Source organism: Ruditapes philippinarum, unplaced genomic scaffold (assembly GCF_026571515.1).
Source record: "Ruditapes philippinarum isolate M1 unplaced genomic scaffold, ASM2657151v2 ctg2099_1_1_1_1, whole genome shotgun sequence".
Classification (NCBI taxonomy): Eukaryota; Metazoa; Mollusca; class Bivalvia; order Venerida; family Veneridae; genus Ruditapes; species Ruditapes philippinarum.
This window is the reverse complement of record NW_026854602.1, coordinates 9478-23255: the sequence shown is the minus strand read 5'-3', so window position 1 is coordinate 23255 and position 13778 is coordinate 9478. Positions and strand designations below refer to the sequence as shown.

The 13778-nt window shown below is 32.4% G+C and overlaps 1 protein-coding gene across 1 annotated transcript; it reads left to right on the top strand.

The window, feature by feature from the left end:
* Positions 1–2158: 2158 nt before the first annotated feature.
* On the top strand, positions 2159–11772 carry LOC132740558 (uncharacterized; the record flags this gene model as incomplete). The annotated part of the gene is made up of 6 exons (XM_060728480.1): positions 2159–2989; positions 6381–6941; positions 7145–7148; positions 7205–7310; positions 7563–7763; positions 11630–11772. Coding segments are annotated over exons 1-6 (1447 nt in total), but the record flags the coding sequence as incomplete, so codon positions are not given.
* Between the last annotated feature and the right edge of the window lie 2006 nt (positions 11773–13778).

The following is a 13778-nucleotide window of genomic DNA, read 5'->3' as shown; positions in this document are numbered from 1 at the left end:
CATTTTATTGTTTTTTCCACTGAATAGATGGTGACCGGTACTCGGTAAATGTGTGCTTTTTCTCATCTTTGACCTGGTTACAAACAATCATCTTTCTTTGTGCATTACCTCTCAGAAAAACTCTTACATCGGCTTTTTGCCAAGTTGTCACTGTAACAGTATGTTTTACCTTGGCATTAGATGGGAGGAATAATAAAATGCCAAGTTCAAGTGTATATCTGTTACGTAAAAAAATGAACCCAAAATATTTATACAATGTGCGTGAGATATATTTTGTGATCCTTATATTTCCATTTGATTATATTTATAAATTATCTTTTATAACTTGTCATGAGTAACACATTCAAGACAGCAGAAGAAGATGGAGTAATTTTCATTAACATTACAGCGTTTATCGATAATTTGCATAAGATGAAACTAAGACGAAAAAACTAAACAACAAGAACAAAAAGAAAAAAAAAACAATAAAAAAAAAAATATTAAAAAAAACCGCAACAACAACCCCCTAAAAAGATGGGTTTTCACTTGAGTTGAATGAAAATCAAATTTATAGAACACTTTGATAAATTGTCATTATTGGTTTTAGCTAGAATCGCCAACGCCAGTTATAAAATTCTTTTACATGTATTGACATTCTTGCCATTTACGTCATTTGTTCCCATTTGTATGATGAATAAGTGTTATGAAAGATAATGTGTGTACTCAAATCCTCCAAAAGGTTTAAACATCATGCAAACAAACGTACATTAAGTAACTTATTATGTAGTTACGGTCACGTTTTGTCTTAAAATAAAACATATTAGGCTAATTTAACGATCAAGTTAAAATATTAGAATATTTCATCACCCTAAAGCAATGTTATTATATAAATATAAAAAAATACAATGATATTATACACCTAATTGATCAAATGAATTTCAGATTTAAAATTCCTCGGTTATTGATAAAAGACAAAAGGTCAATTAGATTTATTGTAAGTGAATAAACATCACATAGATCAGGGATTGTCTTAAGCAAGGTTGATTTTCAAGTACAAATGTAAACCGTACCATTTGTAAATAGACCGAGAAACAAAACACCAACAAAACAAATATTAAAGTACCTGTGCGGGGAAGTGATTTAAAACAATATTCCGCAAAAATGTACGTTAAATGATTTAAATAACCTGCAAAAATGCAGGGATGACACTTGCTGTCTAAAGCAAAAGTATAATTTGGCTGATCAATAACAAGTGGGCGGTTCTATGCGTATTTCTCCGGGGAAAATGAGTACATGTATCAACTATTCGTAAAGGGTATTTTGTTAGGATTGAATGATATAAGTAATATATACTTTTTAAGGTCCAACTAAAAGTTATTTGAAGCTAAAAAAACAACTATTTTAATTGCCTTGGTGATGGAATACATTTACTTAAAATGAACATTGACTGAAGCCGTTTGATAATCTTTTTTCAAAGCATATTGTTACAATGTTTACGAATTTACATGCATTTGTTGATTTAACAACTTTTCGATTTATATTCATTGAATGCCCATTATACCTAGAAGTTAATCTATTTGTATTCGTAAAAGCTTTACTCTTTTGATAGCTTGTTATGCTTAAAAATTATAACAAACTCAAGATTACTAAATGGCCAATTACCTTTTCAATCTTTAATTTCTATTTCTTTGAAGTGATTAAGTTTTTTGTATGGAAGACAAAATACTACGTTATTTACATTTTGCTATTTAATGGCATGTCAAATAATTTTACGGTTATTGCTTCGATCTTCATCTGATAAGTATCTGATAAGTATATAACATCTAAGTTACATAATACAAAGCTCATGTTAATCCTTTATAAAATTTACTCGTACTTCAAGGTTCATCATATTTATGTTTGTTTTGCATTGATGAAAAAGCATTTCAACCAAGCAGGCGATCAAGTCTTGAACACAGGTGCTAGTGGCATTGATTTGACCTAAAATGTGTTTGACCTTGTTATTTATACGAAAATTATAGGTACGCCGGTTATCTGTGTTAAAATTTTTTATCGGGCGGTAATATCGTCCGATTTTTGCATGGAATCAATGTACAATATATTTTTCTATTACAATTTACTATTTACATATCCCTAATTAACCGCTAGTTAATGTTATAAAGCCCGAAAGTAAGAAATCACCCAGGTCCGAAAGATGAGACCGCCATGACATGTACGTTGTAACTGGCATTTTCGCTTGAAATGCATAAATAAAGAGACCAACAGGGTCTAACACACATGCAAACAACTGGATTCTACTTACTTTTTAATGTTCTTATGCTCGATAAATGAAACTCGGTCTAATGAGCCTGTATTTCAATAAATATTCTGCTACTAAACGATGTTTTCCTCAGAATTATTATGACCCGGAAGTGTTCGTCCGACAACAGGTGCGTGGTTCCCCGTTTTGCTTGATGATAGTGCGTGGTAAACGGAAGCCAGTAGAATGTTTTCATTTATCATTCGGCATTCTCACTTATTATCAATGTACCGTATATAACACGTTTTTTTCGCGGAATACGTCAAATTTAATTAAAATATGGCAAATCTCAACAAAAATCAGTCGTCTGCATTAGATGCTGTTCTCTCAGGCCACAATGTCTTAATCACAGGTCCAGCAGGAACAGGAAAGTCCTTCCTCATTAGCGAAATAGTTAAAACATGTGAAAATCAGGGTAAAATTGTAGCGTTGACATGCACAACTGGCATCGCCTGCTCTGTATATACGGATATGACACTAAAGGCAAACACATTGCATCGCTGGTCAGGGATAGAAGATGGTCGGTATCCTCCGTCTGAAATAAAAACAGTTATTCTAAACAATGTTAAATATGCCAAAGTGGTTAATAACATTAGAAATACAGACATTCTCATCATTGATGAGGTTTCAATGTTAAGTAAGAAGGTGTTTGGCAGCCTCAGTGAAGTTTGTTCTATAAAAAATGAAAAAATTGTATTTGGAGGTATACAGCTGGGGGCCGTTTTATCAACGCTCTACGACATGTCGTAGGCTAGTTTTTTGTCGCAGACATGTCGCAGAACGTTAAAACCGTTTTATGAACGTTTGTCGTAGCCTACGACGTCGTAGAAAATGTCGCAGCTCTACGACAGGGTTGGGGCTGTCGTACGATGTTTCTGTGACGTCAAGACTGGCGATCACTGTTTACATGTATGGGCCTACATGCTCAGCACATTATTTTTATTAAATAACTTTTTCAGAATAAAAAGAAAACATATTTCAATTGTTTTTGTTTCCTTTTAATGTCAAGCGCTTATATAAGGGCATTATACATGCGCGCTAAGTATAGAAAGAAACAGAATATACAAATCTTATACCCTATAAAAATGTCTAAAATATCGTTCATTTGGAGCAAATATGCCCTTACGGTCATACTCTATTCTATTAGTAATGAGTTCCGAAGATTTCTTCGGAAAATAGAATAAAAATAAATTTACTCACATCTTTTTTATTTCACATTTGGAAAAATCATAATATTTTTACTAAATTTTACATAAATTTAGATATTTCTTTGAAGAAAACCCATATGGTATCAAATAAAGGACACCGGAAAGTTACCGTGGTCATGAAATCTGGAAAAACAATTTTAAAAAGAAAAAATAGTCAATAGAATATAAAAAAAAGTTCAAAAAGACAATGCGACATTAACCAAAAGTTACCGTGGATGAAAGCACCAATATTTAAATTGTCAAATTTTATGATAAACTGCAATATACAGTGTAGATATAATAATTCATTCTGCACAATTTGCATTGTGTATTAATTATGCATTTTAATTCTTAAAAAAATATAGAATCCGAACTGTAACTACGTAATTTGCAATCCCGGGGTGGGGAGTTATTTAGTATACTACAACTACATGAGATATACATGTACGTATATATATCTATAAGTAGCCTGGGATTCAGGCGTTGATATATTTTTTGCCTATTCATAACTTACGCGCTAATTCATACTCGATACTCATAGATAACACTACATATCTGGTTTTGATAGTATCAATATATGAGCTGTGTCACGACAAAACCAACATAATGGGTTTGCGACCAGCATGGATCTAGACCAGCCTGCGCATCCGCGCAGTCTGATCAGGATCCATGCTGTTCGCTGTCAGTTTCTCTACTTGTTATAGAGTTGTTATTATGTTGGTTTTGTCGTGACGCGGCTCATATGTCGATTTGCCGCCAAGAAGCACATAAAAAATCGACAGACTGGAACCCAGGCTAATCTATGAGAAAAATTAATCCGCTTTCCAAAAAAAAAAAACGCAACAACAACAAAAACAACAACAAAAAAGCTACATTTTAAAGTGAAATATTTCATATAAATTACAAGTTGGAACAAAACAAAAACAGCGTGTTACGTTTCGTTAATATACCTTTACGAAAATATGTCAAAACAGCAATTCATTATTTCGATTCTTTAGCAATAGTAAATCTATAAGATTAATTATATATATTTATTTCAAACAACGAGAATGAAAAGAACTAGTTAGAAATCTTGTGTGTATTGAATTCCTCGTAAAATGGGTAAAAGTGTGCGCCACACGTTATACTAGAAACATTGGTTGCCATTTAATTAATTTAAGTAATTTATATGTACAAATCATTGGTTTTATCATGATAGCTAACACTTTAAACATAATTTTGGCGTTTCTTAAAAAAGCAGCTTCAATTGTTTCTAACGCGCAAAAATCCTTTCATAAAGGCCCATAAAGCCATAGAAATGCTTTTATCTTTTAAAGCTTTTTATTTATATATATATTTTTACTTTTTTTATTTTTATTTCCATTATCATTAACCTGAACTATCGTTTGCTTCTGTTAATTTTTGCCAATCGAGTACGGTGTTAATGATTTAGTAATTTGTATGAAAGTCAAAATTTTGCTACAATAACAATTTTAATACTTTCACATTCACCACTACTTTCTTTAGAAATATAGGCAAAACAAAAATGTAAGTCTGCACAAACTGCATGATATAATAATTATGTATTTCAATTCTTTTTAAGACTAGTCTTGAAAAAATATAGTATCCGAACTGTATTTACAAAGCCGGGAGTAGGGGATTATTTAGAATACTACATGAAATATATGTATAAATACCTATAAATAATTAATATCATTCCGAAAAAAAAACACTAACAAACAAATATACATGACACTTTAAAGTGAAATATTTCATTAAGATTACAAATTGGAACAGAATACAAAACAGCGTGTTCCGTTTCAATTAAAAAAGCAAAAAACAAAAAAAAAAACAAAAAAAAACAGCAATTTATTATTTCGATGCCTTGGCAATGATATATCTATAATATACATGTATAGTTTATGTTTTTGTTTCAAACAATGAGAAAGACAAGGGACTAGTTAGTCGCTTGTTCTTATATTCGAGTGTGTACCGTTCTTCTCGGAAAATACTATGAAAAATGGCTATACTCGAATGCTTTCGACAATAATAATTCAGGTGTTTTTTTTGTTGCGTGTTCCTTACGTGGTATAACTACTTTCAATCCGTATTAACTCCGAGGTTATTATAGATAATAGCCGTGACGTTCCGATTTATCGCCACACGATATACTTGAAAAGTCCGGTGCTATTTAGCTTTTAATTAACTATTAAAGTACTATAAACATACTTTTTGTCGTTTCTTAAAAATGCTTTTGATTTTTTAGTTTTCTATTTTAATTTCTAAAAAAGGCTGATCGGTCGTACCGTCTTTTGCGTATGTTAATTTTTTATTAAGTTGTGATAGTTATTTTAAATTAGTATTTTGTTAAAAAGTCAAATACAACTTTGTTGACATTTTTGGTTAGTTATTTTACATTCACCGCTTCAAGTCATAAGCGGCTGCATGCTTTAAGACAGTTAATTAAACGTTATAAAACCCGTGTTCGCTCTGGTAAAAAGTAACTCGCTTCTGAGACATAATGTGCCTTAGCATTCAGTACAGACCCGACATTTAGGGTGGAACCGTAGCGTGACATAATATTTTAAGGGGTGAATCGAGCGCAGAAAATATAATATGCTGTATTTCTCACTAAAATGTTCTTTGAATGACATTAAAATATTTATCCGTTTTATAATAATCATGTCAATTTATCCGTTTGATAATAGTCATGTAAATTACATCAATACTTTTAGTACTTTGATTTCATATGTGACGTCAAAGCGCGCACTGGCTAGACTGTGTCTCGCGTAAATTTTGTCTACGACAAAGGCTGCGACGTCGCAGAAACACAACGTCTGCGACACGTTTCATAAAACGGTCGTACGACATTGTCGCAGACGTATGACACCGACAAAAAATTGTCGTAGACTACGACACGTTGATAAAACGGCCCCCTGGTTCTTAGTGGTGATTTTTACCAGCTTCCACCTGTACCCAATACCATGTATAATGATGAAGGGAAGTACTGCATTGAAAGTGATTTATTCTCAAATGTGATTTCACACAAAATTATGCTGAATGAGGTTGTAAGACAGAAAAATGAAACATTTATAAAAGTTCTAAAAGAAGTTTCTGCAGGTGCACTTTCCCATGACTCAGTCCAATTCATTAAATCCCTCAACAGGCCCCTTGTAAACAGTAATCAGGAAAGCCTTAAATTGTTTGCAACAAATGATATTGTTGATGATTTTAACCGAGATAAGTTATTGAAAATGGAAGGTCCAGTATATGAGTACATGTCAGAGGACAAAAGTAAAATAACATGTTTAAATCATGTTCTAGCACCACATAAGTTGTGGCTGAAAGTGGGTGCACCTGTAATATTACTAAGAAACTTATCAAACAAGCTTGTAAATGGCCTTAGAGGAGATGTTATCAGCATTTCAGAAGATGGACCAGTGGTGGATTTTCATTCAGTTGGAATACAAGCTCCAATGAAAAAATTCAATTCACAGGTAATTGAATGATAGTTTAAATTTTTGACATGTAGTATACTAGCACACATTTTAAGTCACACATTTTTTTACTGTAAAAAACCCAAAACAACAACAAGAAAACAAATAAAGTATATAAAACATGTTATGATGTATGATTAAAAAATTGTGAATAAATTTTGGTCAAATTTGATATAAAGATACAGATGTTTCATTATAATAAGCATTGCAATTGAGATTTAACAATTATAGGTATAGAACTATATATTCCTGATATTTTTCAGTGTTCAGCCTTAGAGATAATAAAGACATTGCTGTGAGGGAACAACTGCCATTGAAGTTGGCTTTTGCCATAACAATTCACAAAGCACAGGGAATGATGCTTGACATGCAATAGAATAGTTATAATTTAAAGTAAAATTTAGATTGATATTGTTATTTATGCATTTTGAATAATTCCTTTGTATATATTGCTAAGTGTATGCACACAAGATATGGTTAAAAAGTTAAACATTCTTAATTTATTTGCATACAAAGTATGTTTGCAAGAAAAGTGGTGTTATGTGTCTTCTGCAAAAGAAATAAATGACTTGGTTAATTTAGTTTTCATAACTAACCATAAAGTTCACTTTTATCATTCAGGGTTGAAGTGGATTGCAGGGGTATATTCAAGTCTGGTCAGCTTGGAGTGGCTATGAGCAGGGCTAGAGATTTCTGTGGACAAAGAGTTGCAAATTTCACCCAACGGGCATGCATGCCACAACCTGACATTGTAAAGGATTTTATCAACCAACCATCACAGACATTTTCTGAGGATCTAAGTTGTTGTCAAGAAACATTAAGGTAAATTTATACTGACCTTAGCACCTGATGACTTTTATTGGAGGTCTTTCATTGACAGTCGATGAAGCTCGACGTTTCAGTGGCTTTTTAATAGCTGACTCGTATAGCATGGTCCCATCTCTAATTTATCTGTATTGCCTTTTTGAGATATTGTCTTTTGACCTAAGATTATGCTATTTAATGTTCTTCCATACTGTAATGCATTGGGATTGCTGTTTGCTCCATTATAGGTAGACCGCATTTGGTTAAAAGTATTTTCAATCAGATCAGAATTAATCAATCCAGATGTAAATAGAACATTTCTTGTAAAAAACCTTATTGCACAAACTAATAAATCCAATTATACATGCATGAATATCCTCATGGCATTGAAATGAAAGCAATGATTTGTTGGATCCTTTGCTACCAGACACTGAAAGTTCCCAGGTTTTGAACCACTCGTCAATTTCATGTAGCTGTTTAAGTCTTTCATCATCCAATGAACGCACAGGCTTAAAACTTCTGAAAATTTCTATCAATTTTGAAGTTTTTTTGGAGTAGTTCTATTGCTCCATCAAGATCACTTCTTTTAGGGCCAAGATACAGCTTGTATTGTTTAATGACATGCAGCATATCACTGTTTAAAACCTTTTCAGCCAAATGATTCCTCATAACCCCCCCCCGGTCTCCTGTCCCCTTTGTTGATTTTGTTTTTCATATTTTGGACTGAGTTGAAGGAAATAAGTGTTCATTTGTTAATTTTTGATGCAGTTGTAAAGCATTGAAAGCAGTCAATGAACATTTGCCATTGAACAGTTTTATTAGAGGTGAATTTAAGTAGACGTGTAGAGGATTTGAGGATACCACTTTTAACATGTTGTTCCGAATTTTCTTAAGTACATGGGACACATCCATCATGAATATCATCGAGTCTAAATTACATGGATTTTGACTGGAATATGTTGTTAAATTTGAAACATTGCATTTTACATTGTAAAAAAGATCTATTGCATTGAGCTCCATCCATACAAGTGTATATTGCCTTGAAGCCAAATGTTTGAAGTTTATCAACTGCTTCCCAAAATAGTGAATACAGTTCTGGAGCGTGAATCCCATCTGTTATAAAATAGGCAAATGGGAATCTAAAACCTGTTATGCCTGAAAAAACTAGTTGGAGAGCATGGGTACCTAGAATGTTATCTGCCTTGCCATTTCTTAGTATATGGCAGGTATTACCTTCAGAACCCATTTCCATAAGCCCAGAAAGTTCCACAACATCACCATTTTTGTTAATTTGAAGATCTGTCTGAATTGACATTTCGTCCAATATGATACCTCCTGACCACGCCTCAATTGGTAGTGCTCTACGTTTAGCCTCGAGGTGCATCCATTTGAATATGTCATTGTCAAAACCAACATTATTTTGAATTCTATTTTTATATAAAATTAACAATGAGGGGGAGGGTAACAGTAGAAATTTGCTATCCCTGAAGTCCTGATAAGACTGTGGGCTCCTCATAAACCACTTAAGGCAAGCAGATATTACACCTGAGCTCCACCTTCTTCCTCGAGGGTCTCGTTCACAATTATTAGCCTGATTTAAAAGTATGTCAATAATTTCCTTGCTTGCACCAGGAAACATGTTGATTATGCTTTCCTTTGTTGCTCTTATTGGTTTTGAACTATTTTCTTTGTTTGTTTCAATGATGTTTCTTTGTTTTAGAACTTGATTTTCAGTATCATTGGCTTTCACTTTGTTTAAATCTGGAGCATTAACTTTCATGTATTTACATTTGTGACACATTTTGTCTGTAGAATTTAAAGGCACAATCCGATCACAAAGTATTGACCTGATTTTTCTGTGCAGGTTATCACATACTTTTAGATTTTCAACTGTATGGTAACGGCTTACAATTACAGATTTTGTCAGGGGAAAAGCATAACATAGAGGTAAAAGACTTGCCACTTTGCACACAGTATTTATGTTATTTGCAGAAAGTCCATATGTGTCAGACACACAAACTGCATCTTAATTCACATTCTTTCCAGCTACATTTAATTTCCATGTACCATTTTTATGAAAAGTAATTAGTTTGAATATTTTACAGCCATTTACTTCATAATCAAGCTCGTTGTTTTTACAAGTTAGAGATGTTTCAGTCTCTGACTCAATGGTAACAGATTCCAGTGGCAGGTGATCTTTTAAGTTTTGAAAATGGAAAGTTTCAGCTGCGTCATAGCTAGTTGTCTGTAGCTTTATACCATTGAAGATCGTCTCTGTTGTCTGCTTTGTTTTTCGATAGATGTTGACAACATTTGGGAATAAGGCTGAAATATGGGCAGAGAACAACTGTTTTTCCAATATTCATCTTATAGCCTCCCTCAAGTGTTTCAAACTGAAAAGCATTATATAGCACTTGCTGGTCTGTCTTTGAATCACAGGATTCAACAACTCTGGACAACAGCCTGAAACAAAAAAAAATGAGGATTACAAATGGGTTAAAGGCACATTAAGTCCCAAAATGTAAATGTTTATATTTCTCAAAATCTGTTCAATATTGGGACTCTGTAACATCTCAACATTTTTTTTTCCTGCTATTACTTTTTGGCCACTACTAAAGTTGTACTATTTTGTATAGAAATGTTTTGTATTGGAGGCAAAATACCTATTTTTAAAAGAATACACAGGCAAAATCATATCGCTTCATTCAGAATTTTTAATTCAATATTCTATTAATGTTTTAGAAATGAACACACTATCAGTTATATGTGCGATAAGATTTTATCCTTATGAAGAAATAAGTGGAGGTTTTACAACACTTACTATTTTTACAAGACGTAATTGGCATGTTCAGCGTAAACTTTTCCTCTTGTTAAACGTCTAACATGCCCATAATCCATTATTTAAACATTATTAAACACATGTTTGACATGTTTCCAAAGAATATTAAAAATGTATATTTCTGAGGCATAGTGTGCCTTTAAACATAATTTGGTGATTCTGTTGACTTTTTATATAATTTAATTTAGATTCCATTTTGTTATAAATCATTTATATATAGACAAATATGCTGGAAGTTGTAAACTTTCATTATTATTGTGATTTGAGTAAATAAAGTTAAATATAATATGCCTATGTATCCTTTTAAAAATCTTTGATATTGCAAAATATTGATCATAGTTGCTACACAGGTTCTTTGTAAATATAGAATAAACTTGTTTTGACTTCACACTAAGTAGATTATTGTATTATGTTTAAAATTCTACACATTATAGGAGGTCACAATATTAATATAATAGTGTCATTAACAACATTTAATAGCAGTTTTTTTTAAGGAAGGTCCAACTTGACCTGTCATAGGGAAGCATAGTTTAATCATATACATAGTTCTTTCATTCTTTTTATAAGACATATTCAGTAAAAATGTCATAGATTTCGATAAATTTTTGTGATTAAAATATGTATATAAAGGGTGAGCATAGTATTGTTTATTTATGACAAATTATTTTACATTCAGTGCTGTTTTTTTCTGATAAGAATCTTATGTCATAGCAATCAAAGGTATCAAAGCAAGCATTGTCTTCCATAAGCATGGATGTCCACTTTCCATACTAGGCAATTTTTTTTCCTTTACCACCACTTACTCCCCTAAGCAACCAATTTGACATGCCGGAGCACTCATTGACTTCTGTTTGTAACAATTGACTTTCCAAAGCAACAAATGACTTCCACAGCAACAATTGATTTTCCATAGTAAACAAAATACTTATATTGAACAAATATAAGGGTCTGAAATTATGGTCCTCTAAAAGCATATTAGAATAAGTGAAAGAGACAGAGGGATTTTTGAAAATGAAGATTTAAAATATATTTCTTTATATTTCAGGAAAACAGAGGTGTTTGGGTTTATCTCAGTAAGTGACAAACCAGTGATCCCTTTTGATACTGATATAGATGCTCAGTTTGAGGACCAGTTTGACAGTGAATTTGAACAACTTATTAATGAAATAGATGAATTTAATGCTGACAGTAATCTTCCGCAAGACCTTAACTTGGACCAAATAATCCAAGATATGAAAACAGATAAAGTTTTCACCCCATTTCAAGATAATGTGAACACTATTATAACCTCTTTAAACAAACAGAAATACAAGGATTTCAGCTGCAGAGAATATAATTTTTTGAAAGATCTTAATGAAAAAATGAATTTTACTGGTCCAGTTAAGTGTGCAGATTTGGGTGACTTTTACACTTCAGTTCATAAACATCACACAAGTGCTGAATTTCTATTAAGCTGTATGCAATCATTTGAAAATGAAAGTTTCATGGATGAACACAAGCATATATGTTTTTTTACATCAGTAGAAATCAGAAAGTTCATTTTGAAGCAGTCTTCTGAAAACTATACTTCACAAACAAAAGCAGGTAGTACAAAGGACAGTAACAGATGCTTCTCGTACTAGAATAAGGTATGTAGGTGGTTACTGCATAGCAAAAATAAGATTTAAGTACATAAGAAAAAAATACTGTGAGATATTCTAAAAAAAACCTGAAGATTCAGCAACTTTATGAAGAGTGGTTTTGATTGCTACTGAAATATTGAACCAGATGCAAGTGGGATGAACAGTACATACTGGCAAACAGCAGTGAACCTGAATCACTATTTGATATTACTAGGAAACAGAATGTCAATAGAGGATTAACAAATATTTCTGCTGAACTGTTTAAATTCTTTATTTGTTTGTCTCAAACTGTTTTATCAATCATGACCACTGAAAAATTCAACAAGTATAAAAAAGATTTTTTTGAAAACTCTAAACAAGAAATAATAAATAATAAGGAGTTACTGCAATCCTTTTCAACTGTAGTTCTGAATCAGTCAAATTTAGACAATGTATCAAGTACTCCTTTCAAAGTGTCAGAAAATGATATTAGGACAATTTTTGAAAAAATTGTGAAATCTTTCCTCTTAATCATGATTGCACAGTTTCGTAAAGATATGATAGATTTGTATAATATTGATAAAAAAAATGGCACATAGAAAGCAAATAAGGGTATCCAGTAAAAAGGATTCTAAAAAAACTGTAGTTGATGAAACAAAAGACAGTAAAAAAGGCAATGATAAAAAAGCAGAATCAAAAAACGAAAAACAACTGATGTTGAATCCTCTGATCAACTCTTAGACCAAGAGGCACCATCCCGTGTAGTTTCTGTTCCTGAAAATGAACCTTCCACCAGTAGTGAGCCAGCTCCATCAACATCACATAATCAGACTTTATCGGATTCGGATGATAATGATGACAATATTCTTTGCAAAAAGTGCTTTACAGCTGATAAAGAAATTGAATGGATACTGTGTGATAATTGTTCCGAATGGCTGCATCGCGGTTGTGCAGGTTTTAAAACCTCACCTAAAATGGAAAAAGAACAAAGGGCTCTGTTTACATATGCAATGAATGTTTATAAAAATCTTTCAATTACCATGTTACCAATTTCATTTTGTACGTTTAATATAAATATTAACAATTTTTCCGCCAATTTTAATACAGTGTCGCAATGTAAACAAAGCGTAATATGACGAACATTCTACTGGCTTCCGTTTACCACGCACTAGCATCAAGCGAAACGGGGAACCACGCACCTGTTGTCGGACGAACACTTCCGGGTCATAATAATTCTGAAGAAAACATCGTCTAGTAGCAGAATATTTATTGAAATACAGGCTCATTAGACCGAGTTTCATTTATCGAGCATAAGAACATTAAAAAGTAGTAGAATCCAGTTGTTTGCATGTGTGTTAGACCCTGTTGGTCTCTTTATTTATGCATTTCAAGCGAAAATGCCAATTACAACGTACATGTCATGGCGGTCTCATCTTTCGGACCTGGGTGATTTCTTACTTTCGGGCTTTATAACATTAACTAGCGGTTAATTGGGGATCTGTAAATAGTAAATTGTAATAGAAAAATATATTGTGCATTGATTCCATGTAAAAATCGGACGATATTACCGCCCGATAAAAATTTTTAACACAG